General features: G+C 34.9%; 1 protein-coding gene across 1 annotated transcript in view; it reads right to left on the reverse strand.

Annotated features, from left to right (window-relative positions):
* The window catches only part of EYS (eyes shut homolog), a 1,734,738-nt gene that overhangs the window by 1,128,618 nt on the left and 588,645 nt on the right, over positions 1-17,475 (reverse strand). The window contains exon 17 of the mRNA XM_061207220.1: positions 9,575-9,720. Coding sequence (XP_061063203.1) covers positions 9,575-9,720 — 146 coding nt within the window. The remainder of the gene's footprint in view (positions 1-9,574; positions 9,721-17,475) is intronic.

Raw genomic sequence — 17,475 nt, forward strand, 5'->3', positions numbered from 1 at the left:
AATGGAAAGAGAATATACTTAATAGAAATCTATAATCACCAAAGAGTTGTGTGCATTATTACGTAAAAAGTTAAAATTCACTACAATTAAGCAACCAAATTACTTAAAGTCTGAAATGTTCTTTCATTTAAAAAAATCTTTGAATGCCTCTAATGTCCTAGTCACTTTTCTAGGCACTGAGATACAACAGGGAACAAAAGGTAGAAAATTTCCTTCCTCTAAGAAATTCAATTCTAGTAGGAAGAGATAAAATAAATCATTAATTAAGTGATATAAAGATAAGATAGTGATAATTATTATGATGCAAAAAAGTAGGTGGACAGAGTGACATATATTATTTTATATAATGTGGACAGGCCACTAAGAGAGACTATAGAGTAGTCTCTGTATAGTAATGGAGACTCAATGAAATAAGTGAGAAAACTGCTCATATCTGAGGGAGGCATTCATCCTCAGATGAACATCAGGAGGTCACCTAGGATGGGGACTGGGAGGATGCAATAGGAACTGGGTTGGAGAGGTGGCCAGGGACCAGATTATGTAGGATGTAACAGGACAAAGTAAGGAGTGTGTGTTACATTCAAAGCATTATTTGAAGCCGTGGATTTTGAGCTGGGGGTAAAGTGATCCGTTTCATATTTTAAAATGATCACTCTAGGTATTTGATGAGAAATACATGTTAATGTGACACGAATGGAAGAAGGAAATAAGATGTTATAGTTCAGGCAAGAAGTGATGGTGGCCTGGATCAGGGTGACTGTAATGATGGTTGTGAGAAGTGGTTGAATTTAAATATATTTTGAAGATGCAGCCAATGGGATCTGCTGATGGACTTCATGGGATGTACAAACAAAGACTGGAAAATAATTCCATAATTTTGGCCTGAGGAATTGGGTGAACCATGACACCATCCACTGAGACAGAAAATACAAGGGGTGGAGCAGGATTGCGCTAACCCCTCAGTATTGGGGGATTGGTTGGAGGTATCATATGGAAATCCAAGTGGAAATGTTGGGCAGTTATTTGAATATATGAGTTGAGAGTTCAGGGGAGAGTCCAGAACTTATGAAAACAATTTTGTTAATTATCAGTATATGTATGATACTTAAACAAACAAAAACCTGGATGGAATCCCTTAAGGGATGAATGTATTTAGAGAAGGGAGAGGAGGAATGAAGTTCTGAACAGGTACAGTATTCACCAGAGGAGACAGAAAACAGTGAAGAAATTAGTGATTGTGGGAACATGGAATGCAAGTCCAGAAAGTATTTAAGTAGAAGGAATGTGTAAAATGCTACTGAAAATATGCCTAAAATGAGGAAGGAGAATTTGCTTTCGAATTTTTCCATGTGGTGCTAGTTGGTGACCTACGATGTGAAGAGTTTAATTTTAGTCTTGGGATTAAAAGCAAATTGGGAACAGGTTTGAAGGGAATGGTAAGTTAGGAAATGGATACTCAATATAGACAACAGATTTGATAATTATTTTTTTTTAATTTTTATTGGAGTATAGTTGCTTTACAATGTTGAGTTAGTTTCTACTGTATAGCAAAGTGAATCAGCTATATGTATACATATATCCCTCTTTTTTGGATTTCCTTTCCATTTAGGTCACTGCAGAGCATTGAGTAGAGTTCACTCTGCTATACAGTAGGTTCTCACTAGTTATCTATTTTATATATAGCATCAATAGAGTATATATGTCAATCCCAATCTGCCAATTCATCCCACCCCCCTTACCTCCTTGCTATCCATACGTTTGTTCTCTACATCTGTGTCTCTATTTCTGCTTTGTAAATAAGATCGTCTATACCAATTTTTTTTCAGGTTCCACATACATGTGTTAATATACGATATTTGTTTTGCTCTTTCTTATTTACTTCATTCTTTCTGACAGGCTCTAGGTCCATCCACGTCTCTACAAATGACCCAATTTCATTCCTTTTTGTGGCTGAGGGACATTCCATTGTATATATGTACCACATCTTCTTTATCCATTCCTTCTTTGATGGACATTTAGGTTGTTACCATGTCCTGGCTATTGTAAATAGTGCTGCAATGAACGTTGGAGTGCATGTGTCTTTTTGAATTATGGTTTTCTCAGGGTATATGCCCAGTAGTGGGATTGCTGGGTCACATGATAGTTCTATTTTTAGTTTCCAAAGGAACCTCCATACTGTTCTACATAGACAGCTCTCCTTTCGCCTAAGGAGGTAAAAGCCCAGTCCTCAGAAAACTATAAGATACTGATGAAAGAAATCATCTTTATTCATCAAGGAGATTGGTCCATAATTTTCTTTTTTTGTAGTATCTTTGTCTGGTTTTGGTATCAGGGTGATGGTGGGCTCGTAGAATAAGTTTGGGATTGTTCTTTCCTCTGAAATTTTTTGGAAGAATTTGAGAAGGATAGGCGTTAGCTCTTCTCTAAATGTTTGATAGAATTCACCTCTGAAGCCTGAACTTTTGTTTGTTGAAAAAATTTTAATCACAGTTTCAATTTCATTAGTTGTGATTGGTCTGTTCATATTTTCTGTTTCTTCCTGGTTCAGTCTTGGAAGCTTATACCTTTCTAAGAATTTGTCCATTTCTTATAGGTTGTCCATTTTATTGGCATAAAGTTGCTTGTAGTAGTCTCTTATGATGCTGTGTATTTCTGTGGTGTCCATTGTAACTTCCCCTTTTTCATTTCTAATTTTATTGATTTGAGTCTTCTCCCTCTTTTTCTTGATGAGTCTGGCTAAAGGTTTATCAATTTTGTTTATCTTCATGAAGAACCAGCTTTTAGTTTTATTGATCTTTGCTATTGTTTTCTTTGTTTCTATTTCATTTATTTCTGCTCTGATATTTATGATTTCTTTCCTTCTGCTAACTTTGGGTTTTGTTCATTCTTCTTTGTCTAGTTCCTTTAGGTGTAAGGTTAGATTGTTTAATCAAGACAATATGGTACTGGCACAAAAACAGAAATATAGATCAAAGGAATAGGAAAGAAAGGCCAGAGATAAACCCACACACTTATGGCCAACTAATCTATGACAAAGGAGGCAAGGCTATACAGTGGAGAGAAGACAGTCTCTTCAATAAGTGGTGCTGGGAAAACTGGACAGCTACATGTAAAAGAAAGAAATTAGAACACTCCCTAACACTATACTCAAAAATAAACTCAAATGGATTAAAGACCTAAATGTAAGAGTGGACACTATAAAACTCTTAGAGGAAAACATAGGAAGAACAATCTTTGACATAAACCACAGAAAGATCATTTTTGACCCACTTTCTAGAGTAATGGAAATAAAAACAAAAATAAACAGATGGGACCTAATGAAACTTAAAAGCTTTTGCATAGCAAAGGAAACTATAAACAAGATAAAAAGACAACCCTCAGAATGGGAGAAAACATTTGCAAAAGAATCAATGGACAAAGGATTAATTACCAAAATATATAAACAGCACATGCAGCCCAATATTTAAGAAAATAAACAACTCAATCAAAAAATGGGCAGAAGACCTAAATAGTCATTTCACCAAAGAAGACATACAGATGGCCCAGAGGCACATGAAAGGCTGCTTAACATCACTAATTATTAGAGAAATGTAAATCAAAACTACAATGAGGTATCACCTCACACCAGTTAGAATGGGCATCATCAAAAAATCTGCAAACAACAAATGCCAGAGAGGGTGTGGAGAAAAGGGAACCCTCCTACACTGTTGGTGGGAGTGTAAATTGATACAGCCACTATGGAGAACAGTATGGAGGTTCCTGAAAAACTAAAAATAGAATTACCATATGACCCAGCAATACCACTACTGGGCATATACCCAGAGAAAACCATAATTCAAAAAGACACATGCACCCCAATGTTCAATGAAGTACTATTTACAATAGCCAGGTCACAGAAGCAACCTAAATGCCCATCAACAGATGAATGGAAAAAGAAGATGTGATACATATATACAATGGAATATTAATTAGCCATAAAATGGAATGGAATTGGGTGATTTGCAGACACATGGATGGACCTGGAGACTGTCATACAGAGTGAAGTAAGTCAGAAAGAGAAAAACAAATATCGTATATTAACATATATATGTGGAATCTAGAAAAATGGTAGAGATGAACCGGTTGCAAGGCAGAAATAGAGACACAGATGTAGAGAAAAAATGTATGGACACCAAGGGGGGAAAGTGGAGGGGGTGTTGGTGGGATGAATTGGAAGATTGGGATTCATATATATACACTAATATGTATAAAATAGATAACTAATAAGACCCTGCTGTATAAAAAATAAATAAATAAAATTAAAAAAAAAAAAAGAAATTAAATATGACACAAACAGATGGGGAGACACACTATGTTCTTGGATTGGAAGAATCAGTATTGTGAAAATGACTATAGTACCCAAAGCAAACTACAGATTCAATGCAAGCCTTATCAAATTACCAATGGCATTTTTCACATAATTAGAACAAAAAAATGTACAATTTGTATGGAAACACAAAGGACCTCGAACAGCAAAAGCAACCTTGAGAAAAAAAAAACGGAGCTGGAGGAATCAGACTCCCTGACTTCAGACTATACTACAAAGCTACAGTAATCAAGACAGTATGGTACTGGCACAAAAACAGAAATATAGATCAATGGAACAGGATAGAAAGCCCAGAGATAAGCCCAGAGATTAGGTGACTTATGGTCACCTAATCTATGACAAAGGAGGCCACAATATACAATGGAGCAAAGGCAGCCTCTTTAATAAGCGGTGCTGGGAAAACTGGACAGCTACATGTAAAAAAATGAAATTAGAACACTCCCTAAACCAAACACAAAAATAAACTCAAAATGGATTAAAGACCTAAATGTAAGGCCAGACTGTATAAAACTCTTAGAGAAAAACATAGGCAGAACACTCTTTGACATAAATCGCAGCAAGATCTTTTTTGACCCACCTCTTAGAGTAATGAGAGTAAAGACAAAAATAAAAATATGGGACCTAATTAAACTTAAAAGATTTTGCACAGCAAAGGAAACCATAAACAATACAAAAAGACAACCCTCAGAATGGGAGAAAATATTTGCAAACGAAGCAACTGACAAAGGATTAACCTCCAAAACATACAAACCACTCATGCAGTTCAATATCAAAAAAACAAACAACCCAATCAAAAAATGGGTGGAAGACATAAATAGACGTTTCTCCAAAGGAGATAAACAGCCGGCCGACAAACACATGAAAAATGCTCAACATTACTAATCATTAAAGAAATGCAAATCAAAATTACAATGAGACCTCACCTCACACTGGTCAGAATGGCCATCATCACAAAATCTACAAACAATAAATGCTGGCGAGTGTGTGGAGAAAAGGGAACCCTCTTGCATTGTTGGTGGGAATGTAAATTGATAAAGATTTGACAATTCTGTTTAAAAAAAAGAAATGTAGTTTAATATACATATAAAAAGAGAAAGATTCAAAAATGAGATGAGAAAGAGGTTAATATCAATATGTATATACTGGTAGTAGTGACATAGTATGGATGAAGGAATTTATGTTGCAGAAAATAATGTCAGGATGAATGTCCTTTAATGATAGGTGATAGAGGACAGAAGCAATTTACCAGTAGAAGGGATAACCACAGACAGGAACAGGGAAACCAGAGAAAAACACTGTGTATGACTGCAGATCTCTGTAGGGTGTTAGTTGTTAGTGGGAAGATAAAGAAGTTCTCTTCTGATCACTTTTACTTTCTCAGGAATATGACAGACAAAGATTTAAACTGAAATTTAAGTAGAGGGAAGATTGATGGGAATTTAAAAAGAGAAGAGAGAGCCAGAAATAATAAGCTAGGATGCTGGGAAACTGGATTGATTAGTGAGAAGCAGCATTCAGAGGCACCAACGGCTTCCTTGAGGTCTGTGGTCAGGAAGTCAAAGTAAGAGGAACCAATGTAGAGTGTGAGAGTCTGTGTATGTGTGTGTGTGTGTGTGTGTGTGTGTGTGTGTGTGTACACATACTTGTGTTTTTTTCTCCTGTTCTATGACACCCATGTGAATGAAAAATATATGGGAAGTTGGGATTAACTTCAGGATAGAGGTGTTTTGAGGTGAGTGTTATGGAAGGAGACAGAGGCAGGATAATGCAAGTAAGGCAGTGGTTATAACTTTGAGCCATGGAATTAGGTTGGGCAAAAAGGAGATAAGGATTTGGTGGGAGGAAGAGGCAAAAATGAGGTTTGAATGTGGCATCAGTGAACAAGAATTCTTGAGAGTGCTTTGAGTTTCCTGCTCATCTCTCCAGCTAATGTCATGCCATGCTGCTGCCACTGGCTGTAGCACATCTCTTAATGGTCCGATTATGTATAAAATATAAATATCTGTTATTAGGGAAATATTCTCACCTTTATAGTTTATTAAGTACAATTTTGATTTTTGATATGTCTCAATCTATTTCTTTATCTATACACATATATATGTATCTACCAATATATAAATGGCATTTCAATCTCAATCCAAACCAGTTTTTTTCAAGGCCTTTTCTGATTGTTTTCTTTAAATTCACCTCCCCAACTCCTAACCTTATTCCAGCCCTTTATAATCGCTTTTCTACATAATTTTTCCCTATGGCAATTAATATATCTGCTCTATACCATGTTAAGTTATGATCTCTCTCAAATACATGTATATTAGTGAGAGAGTAAATATGAATGAATTATTTTTTATGATCATAGGTTTCTAGAAGAAGTATGAGAATTGAATCTTCCAACCCTTCCAGGAAACAGTTTAGCAGTTGCCAGTCTCTGATACACCTGGCCTGAAATGAAGGTTAAATCAACTCAGAATTGATTACATCTACAGAGACACTTTGGCTACACCAGTTACTGCATAGTGATTTCAACTGAGGGGTCATATAGTGGACCACCAAACCAGGTGTGAGACCCCCTTCACAATGGCCTGTGAGTTGGGTATTTGTAAACTTCCAACAAATCTTTTTGAAATTAAGAAGAAAACTCATTTCTTCCAATATGAGAAGCCTACAATAGAGTTAACCAAAAAGTAAGCATAATTTGCTGAGTTCAAAATTCAAATTTTCCTTGGGAAACAAGCCACACAAAATCCAATTTAGAGCTTGAAAGGAAGCGCATGGAATCATTATTCCTTAAGTGGCTTTCCCAGGAATCAGTTACACATATGTGCTATATGAATGTGGGTTTATGTGAGCATCATCCCCAAAAAGCTTGAGACCCCCAAATAACTGAAAATACAGTGTTTCAGAACCCAATGAATCAATGAGAGGAAGTTGAAGTTTTTTCATTAAAAATAAAAAGGGGACATAATTTGATTCATCAATGATTTATAAAATGATATTTAGTTCAGTGATACACTTTACTATTTATATTTTATTAAATGTTCATCATTTATGAATATTTATGGAACACATATGAGGTGAGGGCATTTCTCACCACCTCTGCTGGGCAGTGCTAATCTAACTCACTATAATCTGTCACCTGGACAATTTCCAAAGCTTTCTGATATGTCTCTCTGCTACTGTTACTGAAACTCTCTACTTCATTCTCCACACAAGAGTCAGCATCATTTAATAAGCATGTAAATTAAAAACAAACAAAATGTAAAAATTAAACCTTTCATTTTCAATCTCACTCTCTCCTCAAACTACTGCTCCATTTCTTGTTTCCTTGTTTAAAAATAAAATTATTCCTTTAATAAACTGTGTATTCATCTCAGCACTTTTCTCACATTTTCTCTTAAATCCACTTCAAACAGAATTTTGCACCCTCCACTCCAGCAAAACTGCTTCCTTGACAGTGTCACCAATGACGTTTGTATTGCTAATGCCAATGGTTAATACTTAGTCCTTATTTTACTTGACATAATAATATTTGACAACGTTGATCACTCCCTCTACTTGAAATAATTTACATGCCTTTCCAAACTCTATCTGCTCTTGTTTTTCCTCCTGTATCACTGACTGCTCTTTTAAATTTCCTTTGCGAGTTCTACCTTCTCCCCTGGAACCCTAAATATTGCAGTGCCTCTGGGCTCAGTCCTTGGTCCTCTTCTCTCTTCTATCCACACTCACTCCTTTGTGAGCCTACCCAGCATCACAGTTGTATAGCTGAAAACTCCCACATGTATATTTCAATTGGAGACCACCTCATACAGCCAGCTGTGCACTCAGCTTCTACACTGGGGTGTCTAATTGGCAACTCAATCTTAGATTTTGAAACAATGCTAAAAACCATAGCTTGCAGTGAAATAGGTTGTGAAAAGAAAAACAAAGAACACATTAATCCTTCAAATTTTAGGATGAATTTAAAGTATCAGAACAATGTGTTATATCAAGTAATTTTACAAAACATGTTTCTCAGTCATATTCAGCTCAGTGTGTCATTTCTTATTTTAACAATGTTAGCGTGGTAGCAGCTGCAAAACAATAGCATGGGGAATGGTATTGTTAGTTGGATACGTGTGGTCCCAAGTACAAATCTCAATCATTTGGAAGATGAGGGACAATATGAAATTTAGAAAAGATACTTTTATAGCCAAAATGTATTGCTTCTTATTTATGTAATAACATCTGTAGATTATAGTTCAATTTTTTTTTTTTAATTTCAACCAAGACTTCTGTGTCTGTAACAATTGTTACCAAGGTAACCTTTTCTGAAGCTGTCATTATTCCCCAGGAAGACACCTGCATATTTTTTGTTCAGGTGTCAGCTTCCTATTGCTTTTGACCACTTATTCACTGGAAATACTTCTAGTTCTTTATCAGTTTTGCTTTTCAATATCATTTCTATTTGTCTAGTTTTTTTTTTTTTTCTTTTACTCCTAAGAGTATAGAATCTAATATTAGATTCACTTAGCCAGCTTCTCTCAGGAAAGAAACCCAAAAGATCCCAGTGGTGAAGAATTCAGACATTAATAAATTACGATTTGAGATTTGAATACATTCTTGCTGGGCCCACATAATTAATATTGGTATGCCAAAACAATATAGCTTTTTGTATTTCATAAAAACAATTTATCAGCAGAAGTTTAGAGGGCTAATGTTCTTTCCTAAGTTCATTGATGACTTTTGCATTTATTTTTGGATAGAATTTATGTTGTGGAATGAGTGATATTGAGGCAACTGACTCCAAGTTGTATTTTTCTCCTGGAACTTTAAATTCACAAGGGCTCCCTGATTGATTTCTAGCATATAAGTATGTTTAAAAGAGCTAAACTTACTCTTTATATTTTTTTAAAGTAACATTTGTGTAATGGATATAACAGTACTATTTCTCTTAGATTATTCATACAACAATGCCTTTTCTGCATTACAAGCATATAAACATACTTTAGATAAACTTCAATTCAAAAAAGCATAAAAATGTAAAATACCTTGATGTTAAAAAGCATAATTTTTGTTTTTACTAGTTTCTTTTACAAGAGACAAAGAGCCTCTTGACCCTCCTGCCCCACTTGCATGGAACAGGTTAGTTCAGGATTTGCAGAGTAGATATGAGGGTGCCAGTTATTTACAACCAACATGTTGATACAGACAGAGCAGGTAGAAATTTACCTGAATAACCAGGAGCACAGAGGCAGATGTATCCACCTGTTCTTTTGACACAATTTTCTCCATCAGGACAAGGTGAGATTTCACATTCATTTATATCCAGTTCATAAAAAGATCCATGATACTCAGGTTCACAATTACATAGAAGTCTAGAGAAAAAAAAAAGAAATAATGTAACACCAAAAAGCATTTCATTATATACATAATTCATATATATATATTAAATTTCAGACTTTTAACTAAGTTTACAGAAATTGAAATATTTCCATTTTATTTTTTTCTTTGAAGAAAATACAATTCACCTTTGTTGGTTCAAAACCTCGGGAGTTCCCCAAGTCAAATTCAAAACTGGCCCCGTATATAGAGAGCAAGAATAAACCAAAGAAAGAGGCAGACCACCACAGATCAGTAGATGGCAGGTTTAATAAGTAAAGGAACTTAAATCAGAGGCTTGTCTTGGGAGGTCACAAGATGAGTAGATCTCTGAACCTGCCCACCAGAATCTTAGGAGTTTATATAGACACCTTAAGGAGGATCAGTCGTGTACCGTCCAGGTCTCAATAACACATTATCATCTCAAGGCTGTATCCTTGATGTGGCTCCTAGTATGGGAACGGTGGGAGGATGCACATATCAAGAATGGGGATGGAGTTAGGAGCCTCCCATTGCCCTGGTCCAGCTCATGAGTCAACCGAAGGTCAAGTCCACTTGATGACCTCCTCCAACAATCTTCTAGATATATTTCTCCTTAAAAGTTCTTTATGTGGGAGTGTTTTTTAAAATGAATGTATTTGGTTAAAAAATTACTGGAATTTCATAGATACTATTGAGCTTAATTCTGTACCTGTATTTGTTTCGTTCTAGTATAAATATCACCTTTAACTATAGTCTATGTTGAAAATTGAAAATTATTCTCTCCATGGATTGAATAACATTTTTTTCCTGATACTAAAGTCCTTCTGATTAATTTTTTAAAATTCTTTTAACAAAAACAATTTCATTAGTGATTAATTATAGTAGCAGATGTTGCAGAAATTGAATGTTATTCAATGATTAGATGTCGGGTTCAAAGTGTCATGAACTTAATGGACAGAGGGACTCTGAAAAGCCTTGTCATTGAGAATGACTTCCAGAAACTTCATCTAAACACCCTTTCAATGTCCAGCTGTCCCCTCTTTATCTTATGCATCAGCCTCTGATGACTCTGAGTTGCTGAGTTCAGATTTGTCCTCAACTCTTATTTGGAAGTGTTGCTTTGTTCTTATGTGCATTTCTTTCTATTGATTCAGATCCTGTCTCAATTCACTCTAAACTTCTTTCCTCTGTAGTCTAAGCTGTGGCAGCTACAAATATAAGTACATGTGGCAAGATCACCTTGAATTTATTCTCAGTCTCTTCTTGGATATTGTGCCCAACAAGTTTATGTTTAAACATCTAGTCAGTCTGTATCTGTTTGCCAGAAGGGAGAAGACCAATCTTCCTTAGATGAATTGTGACTAGTTTTAGTTATGTGTTGGTGGAATAGCAGCAGTAAAAGCAACAACGAAATAATTGATGATAAAACCAATAAATAATGTAAAGAGGAAGAAACAAGATAATTTAGTCTTTCCTAACTTAACTTCTATATTCATAAAAATATTAATGAAAACATGGAATGAATTTCTATAGATAAAATTAAATTGAGAGAAAAGTGCACTTAGCAAAGCAAGCTCTATATAGTTGCAATTCTCCCCCCTCTTGTAGAAGGCTAGAAAAAAGCTTTATCAAATATCCTTTCAATGATTTTTTTCTTTCTTTTGGCCGCACCATGACATGCAGGATCTTAGTTCTCTGACCAGGGATTGAACCCATGCCCCCTGCAGTGGAAGCACAGAGTCTTAACCATTGGACCACCAGGGAAGTCCCTCAGTGCTTTTGAGACAGATTTTTATTCTGATTTTCTGAGGGAACTTCTTCTTAATTGTTTTGACATAATCATAATTTCAACAAAAATCATAACCACCAGAAATCTAATATATCCAAGCTCCCCATTCACCACACATTAATTTACTGAATGCCAAACATTAGTCATATACCCAGATCCAAGTGTAAATAAGCTTGGTTTTGCTTTTGAAAGTCTCATAGACAATTTAGGGACATGGACATGTAAACCAGGACAGTAAAGATATGCCAATAGAGACAGGTGTAGAATCCTATAAAAACAGAGCTAACTTCTAGAGAAACTGACAGAAAAGGTTTTACCAGTTTATCATAAAGAAAGAGTGGAATCTTTGAATCTGTTGGACAGAAGACACTAAAATTGCATGTATAATGTCATGCTGGTATAAAAGAGTACTGTACTTCTCAAGAGCTCTCAACATGGTAGGGAAATGACTGTAACCACTTTCTTAAGGTAACGTTAATCCAGTTACTATGACTCCCTGAAGTTATGTTCAAATGGGGAAATTTTCCTCCATCTTCACTATCTCATTAATATCTTCCTATCCATAAAGAATCTTGTAAATGCTTGCTAAAATCAAAATATACTTGCTAATGATATTGTCCTTGATTGCTGTTGTGTGTTCTCAGTGAACCCATGATGATTCTAAGGGATCATAGAGTAGGCTGGAGATGGGCACAGTGTTCTCAGATGTGGCAGTAAAAGGTATGTCCAGGACACAATTTTTTTCATACTGATAAACTTGAAAATGTATTACTACAAAATACATAACATAATGACTTTAATTTCAATTTATACATTTGTTGCATGTATTTAGGACAGTTCTATCATATTGCCAAAAGTTGCAAAATCTACTTGGTAGTCTGAAATGTTGAATGTTAGAAGTTATCTTAGGACATCTTTCTTCTCAATGATAGATTTATAATAATGATCACTGACTTTCTCAATCTAATCTAAATAGCAATTTATTCATTAAATTTATAGAGCTTCCTCTCTTTCTGTCTCTCCTTTATTTCTCTAATTTTGAAAATGAAGAAATATCCATATCCCTTGTATTTTGCCACCCAAATTTCATTTTCTGTGATTATAGAAAGGTTCCTGAGTGGTTTCATGATCAAATCAGTACCCTAGAATCTGGAGATTTCAACCAACTTAAAATAGGAGATGTTCTCCATTGATGGTCCTAACTGAATCATCTCTATATAATTTGCCAAATGGTACTTTTCTAACTCATCATTTATTCTACATTTACCAGATGACTTGACTGTTAGGAAGAGCTTTTCATTTTCTTTCATTCATTTATTCATTTGTTCATTTATTCAGTTATTGATTTGTAGCTATATGAATTCATGATTTTTATTTTCTTCACTGTGTCAAATATGTAACTATTATTATTGATTTTGATACTCAGTTTGTGTGAGATTCGGATAGTGGGAACCTCTTCAAGCTGTCTCTTGTATCCTTTTGACCCATCTCCATCATTCTTTGAGCACTTGCTTACTTTCTAGCAAGATGTTCCAGGTTTATCTTACATTTTTCCAGTCCTAGATGTGAAATCAGCCATTTCTCCTAGGAGTCCTGGCTCCTTTAAGTGAAGAGTGATCTTTAGAAGCCAAGATAACTTTGTGTATGTGTATGTGTATGTGTATGTGTGTGTGTGTGTGTATATATATATATATATATATACACACACACACATATATGTGTGTCTGTATATGTATACATATATGTCCATTTCTATATCTTTGTGTATGTGTGTATATATGTATATTATAAGCATACATATTAATGCATGAATGCATACTAACACCCCATTTCTAATTTGACATAATAGGATTCATTTTAGTTTAGCCAATTTCTATGTCTACAATTATTTTTTCTAACAATGAGAAATGTTGTTTTCATTATTTTAAACATACTATTATTTACTTCCTCCATCAGTTAATGTGAAAATTTTCATGTTCTTTGTCTTCCTATGGTGAAGATGTGGAATTTTTTTTTTTAATTGAAGTCTAATTGATTTACAATTGTATATTAGTTTCAGGGATACGAAATAGTGATTCAATATTTAATATATAATAAAATGATCACCATGATAAGTCTAATTACCATCTGTCACCATACAAAGTTATTACAATATTATTGGTTATATTCCCTGTGCTGTACGTTACATCCTTGTGACTTATTTATTTTACAAATGGAAGTTTGTACCTCTTAAACCCCTTTATCTGTTTTACTCATCCTCCCACCTCCCACCCATCTGACAACCACCAATTTGTTCTTTCTGTCTGTGAGATATCACTTCACACCTTTCAGAATGGCTTTAAAAAAAAAAGACAAGAAATAACAAGTGTTGGCAAGGATGTGGAGAAAAGTGAACCCTTGTACACTGTTGGTAGGAAGATAAATTGTTGCAAATACTATGGAAAACAGTATGGAGGTTTCTCAAAAAATAAAAAATAGAACTTCCATACAATCCAGCAATTCCCTTTCTAGGTATTTGCCTGAAGAAAATGAAAACACTAATTTGAAAAGATATCTGCACCCTAGTGTTCAAAAGAGCATTATTTACAGTAACCAAGATATGGAAGCAACCTAAATGTCCATCAACAGATGAATGGATAAAGAAGATGCAGTATATACACACAGTGGAATATTATTAAGCCATAAAAGAATGAAATGTTACCATTTGCAAAAACATGGATGGACCTATAAGGTATTATGCTAAGTAAAATAAGTCAGACAGAGAAAGACAAATTCCAGATGACTAAAAAACAAAACAAATGAACATACACAACAAAACCCATAATAGTTTTTGTTTGTTTGTTTGTTTGTTTTTCTGTGTGGTAGTTTTGAGAATGTATGACAAGATTAGATTTTCTTACCTACCCAGAATTCTCCTTTGCTCATTTTTCAATTATAATTACCATCTAAAGTTTAGCTTTGTGGATCCTTCTATAGTTTTTACTAAAACTTATATTCATTTGTCGCATCACATTTGGGCAAATTTCCATGAAGATCAAATCTTTATTCCAGAATAGAGCTTCTACCTTGAATCTCCGTGTATAGTCTTTCCCAGGAAAATTAATGTATATATATGTACGCTCTTTCCCTCCTTCCCACTCTTCCACCCACCTCCCTTTCTCTTTCTCTTCCCTCCCCACTCACCCCTACACCTCTCACTAGGAGAGGCAAGCACAGTGTTGCACACTCCCAATTTGTTCTCTCTGCACTTAATCTGGCCCTTCAGACACTTAGAAAATGAAAGTGCATGGTTGTGTCAAAGGATCCTCGCCAGATATTTCCTCCTACTGGCCTCTGGCTAAAGGATCCTATCCCTTCAGCAATTCCTTCTATTATTACCTGGGGAGGTTCCCATCCCTTCTTTATGCAGACCACATCTACCTAGGCTGAGGGGAAAAAAATAAAATTGAACATTTTTATTAACATCTTAAGTGACCCATTTAATTTTATAGTAGTTATTGTACTGTATACTAAAAGTCTCTAAAACATTTCTTCCTTTTGATGAAACTTTAACCACTTTTAAAAGAATGCATATAGTAAACATATCCTATTTCAAAGAAACAACTAAGACCATGAAATATGTAATAAATTATTTTTTCACTTTTTTTTGAATTTTATTTTACTTTTTTATACAGCAGATTCTTATTAATTATCCATTTTATACATATTAGTGTATATATGTCAATCCCAATCTCCCAATTCCTCACACCACCACCCCCCAACCAGCCACTTTCCCCCCTTGGTGTCCATACGTTTGTTCTCTAAATCTGTGTCTCTATTTCTGCCCTGCAAACAGGTTCATCTGTATCATTTTTCTAGGTTCCACATATATGCGTTAATATACGATATTTGTTTTTCTCTTTCTGACTTACTTCACTCTGTATGACAGTTTCTAGATCCATCCACGTCTCTACAAATGACCCTAGATGTTCCAATTAAAAGATAAGACTATTATTTCAAAAGTTTCAGTGGAATTAAATAGGTTGTCAAGGTTTTGAACATTTTTGTTTAAATTTCTTTTAATTTGATAGTGATATAAAATGTTTTACTTATATTTTCAACATACTTTTCCAATTACCAAAATGAATTTTAACAGGTGACTTCTGAAAAAAATTCAATACATTAAAATAAAGTTGAGATTAAGAAGAGTAATTGTAATTTACATGAGGCGATTTTTCCATGATGAAAACGGAAAGGTGCAAGATAATCACAGGGGCATACAGTGCTAAGATGAACCTCTGCTTTACATTATTCTTTATCTTGTTTTTTTATCTTACTTCAGATGAGGAAAGAATTAATAAGTAGAGAAATTGTTTTTATGCTTCTAGAAAGCTGACTTATTTTAAAATATAGTGACTGTATTGATTAAATCATATTAAAAGATCCAAGACAAAGTATAGGGGATTTTTTTTTTAACATCTTTATTGGAGTATAATTGCTTTACAATGGTGTGTTAGTTTCTGCTGTATAACAAAGTGAATCAGCTATGCTTATACATATATCCCCATATCTCCTCCCTCTTGCAAATCCCTCCCACCATCTCTACCCCACCCCTCCAGGTGTTCACAAAGCAGCGAGCTGCTCTCCCTGTGCTATGCACCTGCTTCCAACTAGCTATCTATTTCACATTTGGCAGTGTATGTATGTCCATGCCATGCTCTCATTTCGTCCCAGCTTACCCTTCCCACTCCCCGTGTCTTCAAGTCAATTCTCTATGTCTGTGTCTTTATTCCTGTCCTGCCCCTAGGTTTTTCAGAAACATTTTTTTTTGATTCCATATATATGTGTTAGCATATAGTATTTGTTTTTCTCTTTCTGACTTGCTTCACTCTGTATGACAGACTCTAGGTCCATCCACCTCACTACAAATAACTCAATTTCGTTTATTTTTATGGCTGAGTAATATTCCATTGTATATATGTGCCACATCTTCTTTATCCATTCATCTGTCAATGGACACTTAGGTTGCTTCCATGTCCTGGCTATTGTAAATAGAGCTGCAATGAACATCGCAGTACATGACTCCTTATGAATTATGGTTTTCTCAGGGTATATGCCCCATAGTGGGATTGCTGGGTCGTATGGTAGTTCTATTTTTAGTTTTTTAAGGAACCTCTATACTGTTCTCCATAGTGGCTGTATCAATTTACATTCCCACCAACAGTGCAACAGAGTTCCCTTTCCTCCACACCCTCTCCAGCATTTATTGTTTGTAGATATTTTGATGATGGCCATTCTGATTGGTGTGAGGTGATACTACATTGTAGTTTTGATAAGCATTTCTCTAATGATTAGTGATGTTCAACATTCTTTCATGTGTTTGTTGGCAATCTATATATCTTCTTTGGAGAAATGTCTATTTAGGTCTTCTGTCCATTTTGGGATTGGGTTGTTTGTTTTTTTGATATTGAGCTGCATGGGCTGCTTGTAAATTTTTGTGATTAATCCTTTGTCCATTGCTTCATTTGCAAATATTTTCTCCCATTCTGAGGGTTGTCTTTTCATCTTGTTTATGGTTTCCTTTGCTGTGCAAAAGCTTTTAAGTTACATTAGGTCCCATTTGTTTATTTTTGTTTTTATTTCCATTTCTCTAAGAGGTGGGTCAAAAAGGATCTTGCTGTGATTTATGTCATAGAGTGTTCTGCCTATGTTTTCCTCTAAGAGTTTGATAGTGTCTGCCCTTACAGTTAGGTCTTTAATCCAGTTCGAGTTTATTTTTGTGTATGGTATTAGGGAGTGTTCTAATTTCATTCTTTTACATTTAGCTATCCTGTTTTCCCAGCACCATTTATTGAAAAGGCTGTCTTTTCTTCATTGTATATTTTTGCCTCCTTTATCAAAAATAAGGTGACCATATGTGCATGGGTTTATCTCTGGGTGTTCTATCCTGTTCCATTGATCTATTTTTCTGTTTTGTGCCAGTACCATACTGTCTTGATTA

This window comes from Eubalaena glacialis, chromosome 12, assembly GCF_028564815.1.
Source record: "Eubalaena glacialis isolate mEubGla1 chromosome 12, mEubGla1.1.hap2.+ XY, whole genome shotgun sequence".
NCBI classification, from domain to species: Eukaryota; Metazoa; Chordata; class Mammalia; order Artiodactyla; family Balaenidae; genus Eubalaena; species Eubalaena glacialis.